This window comes from Bos indicus, chromosome 7 (genome assembly GCF_029378745.1).
Source record: "Bos indicus isolate NIAB-ARS_2022 breed Sahiwal x Tharparkar chromosome 7, NIAB-ARS_B.indTharparkar_mat_pri_1.0, whole genome shotgun sequence".
Taxonomy (NCBI): Eukaryota; Metazoa; Chordata; class Mammalia; order Artiodactyla; family Bovidae; genus Bos; species Bos indicus.
Window position 1 is genome coordinate 39,651,638 of NC_091766.1, and position 11,066 is coordinate 39,662,703.

Here is an 11,066-nt window from a genome sequence, read left to right on the forward strand (position 1 = left end):
CTTTTTTCCTTTTCTCTTAATGAATCTAGTAAAGTTTTGTCTATCTTTGCTTATCTTTTCAAAGAACCGCTTGATCGAACCAAATCATTGATTTTTTCCCCCGACATCTTAATCATTTTCATTTCATGTATTGCTGTTCTGACTTTTATTATGTTCTTTCTTTTACTGACTTTTGGCTCTTTGTTCTTCTTTTTCTATTTCCTTTAGATGTAAAGTTAGATTGTTTAGATCTTCCTTGTTTCTTGAGGTAGGTAGGAATTACTGTAACATTCCCTCTTATTACTACTTTTATCAAAAAGATTTAAGTATGTCATATTTTCATTTGTATGCATAAATATTATGACTCCTTTGATTTGTAATATTCTAATTGCAGTTAAGTAGCATGTGGTTTCATGTGAATATATTTTTCCAGCTTTTCCTTATAGTTGATTTGTAGTTTCATACCATCATGATCAGAAAATGCTTGATATAATTTCAGTTGCCTAAATTTGTTAAGACTTGTACTGTTTTCCAGCATATGGTCTATTCTTGGAAGCTTCCATTTGCGCCTGAGAAGAATGTGTATTTGGATGGAATGTTCTGAATAAAATTTATCATGTCCTTCAGATCCAATGTTTCATATAAGGCTATTGTTTCCTGTTGACTTTAGGTTTCAATGATCTACTCATTGCGGTCAGCAGGGTGTTAAAATCCTCTACTATGACTGTATGGCTGTCACTTTTCTCCATTTAGGTCTCAATAACTGCACTAAACATGCCAGTTCCTCTATTTTAGATGCATATATATTAATAACTATTATCAACTTTGTAATTTTGTCTTCATCATATTTAGATATTCCTGAACTCTCAGTAATAAATAAGCCCTCATCCATTGTTTTTTTTTTTTTTTTCTGCTTATATGTGAAGTGGCTACTACAACCTGTAAATTTCATTCATGTGAGCACAGTGTTATCATACTCTTAATTTCTGAAAGCCACAGAAATAGTTGGACCTTGTATACATGTAAACAAAGGTTTAAATTATGTACCAATAAGATGCTAAATCAGCTATGTATATTCAAATGGAAGTTGGCCTGGCTGCATATACTAAAGGCACTCAGTACTCTGCAAGAGTTATTGGAATCCATATCTTAAGAAGAATAAATGGAGAAGAGGGTGGTGGCACTATTTATTTCATATCTAATTTCACATCATGGTAGCTAACATTATTTGGATGAAACTCTCTGGTACATATTATAATGATGATTTCACTATCCTTGTATCTTTTGGCTTTTGTTTCTTAGCATCTTAAACCTAGAAAATGGCCAGTACTCACCGTATGTTCCTCAAATGCATGAAAATATTTCTCATTAAAATCATTTAATGAATGATTCCTTGGGAGAAATTCTGAAAAATTTCTCCACATTATAATCTAGGATCACCTGAGAATTTTAGATATTTTTTCCCACTGGAGTCTATATATTTCCTCTCTTTTTAACAGAATTCCTAGTCAGAGATGTCACAGAACATCCCTTAAATGTGAAGATTCAGACAATACACGTATGTATGTATATATATTATATTCATATACATATACTTACTTTATACATTGTAGCATTTCAAATGAATAATACCCATCAGTGCAAATTCATATATGCATTTTTTTATTCTTAGTCATCAACACCAGCACATGGTACCAGGAAATGATACACAAAATTCAGGATTTCTTCTTCAGGGTTTATCAGTGGAACCAGAACTGCAGTCATTCATATTTGGAATGTTCCTCTCCATGTATCTGATCACTTTGTTTGGAAATCTGCTCATCATCTTGGCTATCAGTTTAGACTCCCGTCTTCACATTTCCATGTACTTCTTCATCTCCAACTTATCTTTTGTAGACATCTGTTTTACTACCACAACAATCCTAAAGATGCTAATAAATATACAGATCCAGAGCAAAGTTATATCCTATGGAGGGTGCATCACCCAGATGTATTTTTACATACTGTTTGCAGCATTGGATGATTTTCTTTTGACTGTGATGGCCTATGACCGCTTCCTGGCCATCTGCCACCCCCTGCACTACAGGGTCATCATGAACCCCCGACTCTGTGGACTGCTGGTGCTGCTGTGCTGGATCATTAGTGCCCTGCTTTCCTTGTTAGAAAGCTTACTGGTCTTACAGCTGTCCTTCTGTACAGACTTAGAAATCCCCCACTTTTTCTGTGAAATCAAACAGGTTGTACAACTTGCCTGTTGTGACACTTTCCTTAATGATATAATTATGTATTTTACATCAGTGTTGTTGGGTGGTGGCCCCCTGGCTGGTATTCTTTACTCTTACTCTAAGATAGTGTTCTCCATACATGGAATCTCATCACCTCAGGGGAAATACAAAGCGTTTTCCACCTGTGTGTCTCACCTTTTAGTTGTCTTCTTATATTATTGTTCAAGCCTAGGAGTGTACCTTAGCTCCGCTGCTACTCACAGCTCACATTCAAGTGCAACAGCCTCGGTGATGTACACTGTGGTCACACCCATGCTGAACCCCTTCATCTATAGTCTGAGAAATAAGGATATAAAGAGGGCTCTGAAAGGATTCATTCAGATGGTAGTTGAGAAAAGGAAAATCATTCTGAGTCTGAAGAAGTGTCCTTGAAGAAGGACTCAAAACCTTAAAACAAGGAATTCCTATTCTTTGATCAGATTCTGAATGTTGAATTTGCTCCTTCTGTTAATTTCTTAAAATTTCCATTTCTGTGTGTACACCCATGGCGGATGCATGTTGATGTATGGCAAAACCAACACAATATTGTAAAGTAAAAAAAAAAAAAAAATTCCATTTCTTTGACTTCAACACTTTAGACAATTTGTATATTCACCTGCTGAAGTTTTTCTCTCTAATGAAATTTTTTCTGTTCGTTTTCTTTTGCCCATTTCCCTACGTTCCCGTTTTCATTTGTGTATTTCCCTACGTTCACAACGTTGTTCCCAGCCTTAGAGAAGAAAGACTTGGAAATTTTGATTAATTGGTGCAACATGGATTACTTAAAAATAATTTTTCTCAAATGACATATATTATCCAAAAAACTGGAAAATGAGTAATAAAAATTTTAAAATTACATATATATCAATAATTTCTTTAAGTGCCAATGAAGTAAATGATTCAATAAAGAGACATAGGGTGGCTGAGAGGATAAGAAAACAAAACCCATATAAATGCTGGGGCTTCTCAAGTGGTGCAGTGCTAAAGAATCCACCTGCCAATGCAGGAAATGTAGGAGACGTGGCTTAGATCTCTAGGCTGGGAAAATCAACTGGAAAAGGAAATGGCAACCCGCGCCAGTATTCTTGTCAGAAAAGTTCCATGGACAAAAAATCCTGGTGGGATAAAAAGTCCATGGGGTTGCAAAGAGTTAGATGTGAGTGAGTGACTGAGCACATATATATATGTGCTCACATATATGCTTTATATAAGAGACTAACTTCAGAGCTAAATTTTTCACAAATAATAAATGTAAGGGACTGCAAGAAGATATTTTATGCATATGAACATTATAAGAAAGAGGGGTTGCAGTATCCATATCAGACAAAATAGACTTTAAAACAAATTTATCTTTATTACATGAGACAAAGAAGGGTATTATATAATGTGAAAGGAATCAATACAAAAAGAGAATATACTAATATATATGTATTTGCTAGTATATATGTGCCTAAGATAAGAGAAACTAAAGGATAAAGCAAATATTGACATATAAAGGGAGATATTGACAATAATACAAGAACAACAGGAAATGTTAACATCCCATTTATATCAATGGACTGATCATCTAGACAGAAAATCAACAGTGGTCTTGAATGACATGTTAGAATAGTTGTACTTAATAAATACAGGACTTTCCTGGTGGCTCAGATGGTAAAGCGTCTGCCTACAATGCAGGAGACCTGGGTTCAATCCCTGGGTCGGGAAGATCTCCTGGAGAAGGAAATGGCAACCCACTCCAGCATTCTTGCCTGGAGAATACCAGAGATGGAGAAACCTGGTTGGCTACAGTCCATGGGGTCGCAAAGAGTCGAACACGACTGAGCTACTTCACCTTCACTTTCACTTAATAAATACATATAGGAGATTCAATTTAGAAAAACAACATGACACACGTTTTTATAGTGCACATGGAGTATATACTCCAGGGTAGATCACATGATAGCCCAATAAACAAGCCTCAAATGTAAAAGCATGGAAATTGCTTTTGCATTTTTGGAGCACAAAGGTATGAAACCAGAAGCCAATTATAAGAAATAAAATGAGAAAAACACAAACATATAACTAAAAAAACACCTTATTACTAAGTAACACCATAAAAACCCAAACTAATGGGTAAATGAAGAAATCAAAGAGGAAATCAGGAAATAGTTAAAAAAATAAAAATAAGAGCACAACTTTCCAAAATCCATAGGATGCAACAAAACTGTTATGAGTAATTTTAATACCAACAAAGGTCTCAGGCAGTTCAGTTCAGTTACTCACTTGTGTCCACCTCTGCAGCCCCTTGGACCGCAGCATGCCAGGCCTCCCTGTCTATCACCAATTCCCTGACTTTACTCAAACTCATGTCCACTGAGTCAGTGTTGCCCTCCAACCATCTCATCTTCTGTCATCCCCTTCTCCCACCTTCAGTATTTCCCAACATCAGGGTCTTTTCAAATGAGTCAGTTTTTTGCATCAGGTGGCCAAAGTATTGGAGTTTCAGCTTCAACATCGGTCCTTTCAACAAATATTCAGGACTGATTTCCTTTAGAATGGACTGGTTGGATCTCCTTGTAGTCCAAGGGACTCTCAAGAGTCTTCTCCAACACTGCAGTTCAAAAGCATCAATTCTTCAGCATTCAGCTTTCTTTATAGTCCAACTCCCACTTACATACATGACTACTGTAAAAACCATAGCCTTGACTAGATAGACCTTTGTTGGCAAAGTAATGTCTCTGCTTTTTAGTCACCATCTGCAGTGATTTTGGAGCCCCCCAAAATAAAGTCTGTCACTGTTTCCCCAGCTATTTGCCATGAAGTGATGGGACCAGATGTCTTGATCTTAGTTTTCTGAATGTTGAGCTTTAAGCCAACTTTTTCACTCTCCTTTTTTACTTTCATCAAGAGGCTCTTTAGTTCTTCTTCACTTTCTGCCATAAAGGTGGTGTCATCTGCATATCTGAGGTTATTGATATTTCTCCCGGCAAACTTGATTCCAGCTTGTGCTTCATCCAGCCCAAGCGTTTCTCATGATGTACTCTGCATATAAGTTAAGTCAGAATGGCCGTCATCAAAAAGTCTACAAATAGTAAATGCTGAAGAGGGTGTGGAGGAAAGGGAACACTCTTGCACTATTGGTAGGAATGTAAATTGATACAGCCACTGTGGAAAATGGTATAGAGATTCCTTAAAAAGCTAGGAATAAGACCACTATATGATCCAGCAATCCCACTCCTCAGGCATATACCCTGAGGAAACCAAAATTGAAAAAGACACATGTATCCTAATGTTCATTGCAGCACTATTTACAATAGCTAGAACACGGAAGCAACCTAGAAGTCCATTGACAGATGAATGGATAAATAAGTTGTGGTACATATATGCAAAGGAATATTACTCAGCCATACAAAAGAACACATTTGAGTCAGTTCTGATGTGGTGGATGAACCTAGAACCTATTATACAGAGTGAAATGTGTCAGAAAGAGAAAGATAAATATTGTATTCTACAACATATATATGGAATCTAGTAGAATGGTATTGAAGAACTTATTTACAGAGCAGCAATGGAGAAACAGGCATAGAGAATAGACTTATGGACATGGGGAGAGGGGAGGAGAAGGTGAGATGTATGGAAAGAGTAACATGGAAACTTACATTACAGTATGTAAAATAGCCAATGGGAATTTGCTGTATGGCTCAGGAAACTCAAACAGGGGCTCTGTATCAACCTAGAGGGGTGGGAGGGGGAGGGAGATGGAAGGGAGGTTCAAAAGGAAAGGGATGTGTGTATACCTATGGCTGATTCATGTTGAGGTTTGACAGAAAACAAAAATTCTGTAAAGCAATTATCCTTCAATAAAAAAATAAATTAAAAAGAAAAAAAAGAGTGAAAAAGTCAGCTTAAAGATCAATATTAAAAAAACTAAAATCATGGCATCTGGGTCCTCTGCCCACGGGATTCTCCAGGCAAGAGTACTGAAGTGGGTTGTCGTGCTCTCCTCCAGGGAATCTTCCCGACTCAGAGATTGAACCTGGCCTCTTATATCTCCTGCACTGGCAGGTGGGCTCTTTACCACTATCGGCACCTGGGAAGCCCCCTCATCACCAGTTCCAAAACTTTTCATCACCTTGAGCAGAAAGTCTGTACCCACTGAGTTTCACTTCCCCCAGTCAGTTTGTGAATTGTTTTTATTTGTGAAGCACTTTTCCATTTATATTTCCATTCAACTGACACTGAGGTTTAGCCCCAGAGGCAGGTAGTAGGAATCACAGTGACAAGACAGGCAGTGCCGCTACCCTCATCTAGCATTGACAACAGACAGCTTACAGGAGAATAAATGTTTAAATAAATGATTTCAGAAGCAGTAAGAGCATCAATAAAGAGACATGGGGAAAGCAGCGTTACCCAGAGGTCTGGGGTACCTCTCTGTGCAGGTGACATCTGCGTTGTGTTCCAGTTTGGCAAGAAGGATTTGGGCATGAAAATCACTTTAGACAGAGTGAACAGCATGGGCAAAGATCCTGGCATGGGAATGAGCTTGATATGTTCAATTAGCAGTGAGAAAGCTAGTGTGGCTGAGCCAAGAGAGGGCAAGAGAGAGAGGAGATGACATTCCAGACAATCAGCAGTTCTACATCAAGGAGAGTCTTGGGGGAAGTTGAGTTTTAAATTGTGGTAAAATATAGGTCAAATAAAACGTATAATTGGAAATATTTGTATTTATTTATTTTTTGGAGGCTAATTAGTTTTAAGTGTACAGTCCAGTAGTGTTAAATATATTCACATTGCTGTGTAACCAATCTTGAGAACATGCAAAACTGAAATTCTATGTCCAGTAAACAACAGCTCTCTATTTCCATAAAATTCCCCAAATGCTGGAAGCCTCCGTTCTGCTTTCTGTCTCTAAATACTTGACTATTCTGGGTAGGCCATGTAAATGAAGTTATCTGTATTTGTTATTTTGTGACTAGCCTATTTCATTTAGTATAATATCCTTTAGGTTCATCTTTACTGTGGCATGTATCTGAATTTCCTTCTTTGATAGCCTGGAAACATTCCACTGTGTGGATGTACCACATTTGGTTTACTCATTCGTCAGAACTTTGATTTTTACACAGAGCAGGAAATATGCTAGCTGCTGGGGTACAACAGGACAAAAGTGAGCTAGATTTCCTGACTTTATGGAGGTCAATATGTGGAGAGAACAGAGACAAATAATATATGGTCACAAAGAAGGTAACCAGGTCTGTACTGGGACAAAATTGTTGTTTGTGTCCTGGACCCTTGGGTTATGGGAGAAATCATGGCCTTATAAAGGATGGTGATTTAGAAATTTTGCACCTCCCCAAAGAACAGTGCACCATTCCTACAAGGAATCTCCACCCAGGGGACACAGACTGTCTGTCCTCAAAACCCCATACCACTGTCGTGCTGGGCCACCTGCTTCAGGATGGTTGGAAAAGGGACCGGTGAATTTCATGAGCAGTTGCTCACTGTCACACTTCATTTCCTGTGCAGTGTGTGTGGGACACCATGACGATTGATAATACACCTAGAAGCATTGCATGCAGGAAATGGAAATCTGTATCCAGGATGAATGTCTATCCCAGAGAAAACAAAACACTGCCCTTTCATTGGCCAAAATGAAAGGACTGATCATCCCAAGGATTGTTCTCATCCCAAGGAAAGGACTCTGTTTTGGATCTCATTATGAATTAAAAATACCTATCTTACCTTCATTTTTCACTTTACTCAATGTAATTTGTTGAAAAAATCTGTCCCTTCCACATTGAATGATAGCACAGTTTCGCCTCACTACTTGAATTTATTGCTAAGAATTTTTATTCTTTTTTGAACTGTTCTTCATGAGCATGTATAAGCACAATAACTTAGGTGTGTTGATTTTTTATTGTGCAACTTTGCTGAATTTCCCTAGTGAGTTGAAATGTGTGCATTGGTTCTTGTGTGTCTCTGTCTGTGTCTGTGTGTAATCTGAGGGTTTCTACACATTACACCATTTCATCTGTAAAGAGGGATGATTTTTTTGCTTCTTTTTTAATATAGATTTTTTTCATATCTTTTTTCTTGCCTATTTGCTCTAGCAGGGTCCTCCTGCACTATGTTGAGTAGAAATGGCAAAAGCAGGCATCATTCTCTGAAAGAGCATCAGTGTTCTACTCTTAGCTATTACATTTATTTCTTTCCATACATTGGACCATCTTTCAGTTCAGTTCAGTCTCTCAGTGCTGTCCGACTCTTTGCGACCCGATGGACTGCAGCACGCGAGGCCTCCCTGTCCATCACCAACTCCCAGAGTTTACTCAAACCCATGTCCATTGAGTCGGTGATGCCATCCAACCATTTCATGCTCTGTTGTCCCCTCTCCTCCAGCCTTCAATCTTACCCAGCATCAGGGTCTTTTCCAATGAGTCAGTTCTTCCCATCAGATGGCCAAAATATTGGAGTTTCAGCTTCAACATCAGTCCTTCCAATGAACACCCAGGACTGATCTCCTTTAGGATGGACTGGTTGGATCTCCTTGCAGTCCAAGGGGCTCTCGAGTCTTCTCCAACACTACAGTTCAAAAGCATCAATTTTTCAGCTTTCAGCTTTCTTTATAGTCCAACTCTCACTTCCATACATGACTACTGGAAAATTCATAGCCTTGACTAGATTGACCTTTGTTGACAAAGTGATGTCTCTGATTTTTAATATGCTGTCTAGGTTGGTCATAACTTTTCTTCCAAGGAGTAAGCGTCTTTTTATTTCATGGCTGCAGTCACCATCTGCAGTGATTTTGGAGCCCAAAAAAATACAGTCTGCCACTGTTTCCAGTTTGCCATCTACTTCTCATGAAGTGATGGGACCGAATGCCATGATCTTTGTTTTCCGAATGTTGAGCTTTAAGCCAACTTTTTCACTCTCCTCTTTCACTTTCATCAAGAGGCTCTTTAGTTCTTCACTTTCTGCCGTAAGGGTGGTGTCATCTGCATATCTGAGGTTATTGATATTTCTCCCGGCAACCTTGATTCCAGCTTGTGCTTCCTCCAGCCCAGCATTTCTCATAATGTACTCTGCATAGAAGTTAAATAAGCATGGTGACAATATACAGCCTTGATGTACTCCTTTCCCGATTTGGAACCAGTCTCTTGTTCCATGTTTAGTTCTAACTGTTGCTTCTTGACTTGCATACAGATTTCTCACGAGGCAGCTCAGGTGGTCTGGTATTTCCATCTCTTTCAGAATTTTCCACAGTTTATTGTGATTCACACAGTCAAGGCTTTGGCATAATCAATAAAGCAGAAATAGATGCTTTTTTTCCTGGAACTCTCTTGCTTTTTCGATGATCCAGTGGATGTTGGCAATTGATCTGGTTCCTCTGCTCTTCTAAAACCAGCTTGAAATCTGGAAGCTCACGGTTCACATATTGCTGAAGCCTGGCTTGGAGAATTTTAAGCATTACTTTACTAGTGTGTGAGATGAGTGCAATTGTGCGGTAGTTTGAGCATTCTTTGGCATTGCCTTTCTTTTGGATTGGAATGAAAACTGCCTCTTTCCAGTCCTGTGGCCACTGATGAGTTTTCCATATTTGCTGACATATTGAGTGCAGCACTTTCACAGCATCATCTTTCAGAATTTGAAATATCTCAACTGGAATTCCATCACCTCCACTGGCTTTGTTTGTAGTGATGCTTCTTAAGGCCCACTTGACTTCACATTCCATTATGTCTGGCTCTAGGTGAGTGATCACAGGATCACGATTATCTGGGTCATGAAGATCATTTTTGTAAAGTTCTTCTGTGTATTCTTGCCACCTCTTCTTAATATCTTCTGCTTCTGTTAGGTCCCTACCATTTCTGTCCTTTATTTAGCCCATCTTTGTATGAAATGTTCCCTTGCTATCTCTAATTTTCTTGAAGAGATCTCTAGTCTTTCCCATTCTATCGTTTTCCTCTATTTCTTTGCATTAATCACTGCGGAAGGCTTTCTTATTTCTCCTTGCTATTCTTTGGAACTCTGCATTCAAATGGATATATCTTTCCTTTTCTCCTTTGCTTTTTGGTTCCCGTCTTTTCACAGCTATTTGTAAGGCTTCCTTAGACAGCCATCTTGCTTTTTTGCATTTCTTTTTCTTGAAGATGGTCTTGATTCCTGTCTCCTGTACAATGTCATGAACCTACATCCATAGTTCATCAGGCACTCTATCAGATCTAGTCCCTTAAATCCATTTCTCACATCCACTGTATAGTCATAAGGGATTTAGTGGTTTTCTCCACTTTCTTCAATTTCAGTCTGAATTTGGCAATAAGGAGTTCATGATCCCAGCCACAGTCAGCTCCCGGTCTTATTTTTGCTGACTGCATACAGCTTCTCCATCTTTGGCTGCAAAGAATATAATCAATCTGATTTCAGTGTCGACCATCTGGTGATGTCCATGTGTAGAGAATTAATCAATGACCATCTTTAGATTCCAGGAATAAATCTCATTTGGTTATTTTTCACAATCCATTTAATGTGCTGCTGCATTCAGCTAGCTAGTATGTGCTGAAGATATTTCTATTATTACTCATGAGTATATCCATCTATTGTTTTATTTTTTTATATTGTTTTCTTCTGGCTTTGGTAGAAGAGTAATACTGGCCTCATGTAATGAGTTAGAGAGAGTCCCTTCTCTTCAATTTTTGAGAAGCATTTGAGAATGATGATTATTAACTAATTTTTTTGTTTAGTGGAATGCAACAGTGGCACAAGGCTGTTCTTTATTGGAATTTTTGGATTACTGATTCAATCGTCTTACTAATTATAGGTCTATTCAGATTTTCTATTTCTTCTTGA

At 38.2% G+C, this 11,066-nt stretch overlaps 1 protein-coding gene across 1 annotated transcript; it reads left to right on the forward strand.

Annotated features, from left to right (window-relative positions):
- Positions 1-1,667: 1,667 nt before the first annotated feature.
- LOC109560997 (olfactory receptor 7A17-like) lies at positions 1,668-2,636 on the forward strand. The gene has a single exon (XM_019963429.2). It carries the CDS (start codon positions 1,668-1,670, stop codon positions 2,634-2,636), a length of 969 nt encoding a protein of 322 aa, XP_019818988.2.
- The last annotated feature ends 8,430 nt before the right edge of the window (positions 2,637-11,066 follow it).

Coding starts and splice junctions, on each gene's coding strand:
- LOC109560997 (XM_019963429.2), top strand. CDS start 1,668: ATGGTACCAGGAAATGATACACAAAATTCAGGATTTCTTCTTCAGGGT.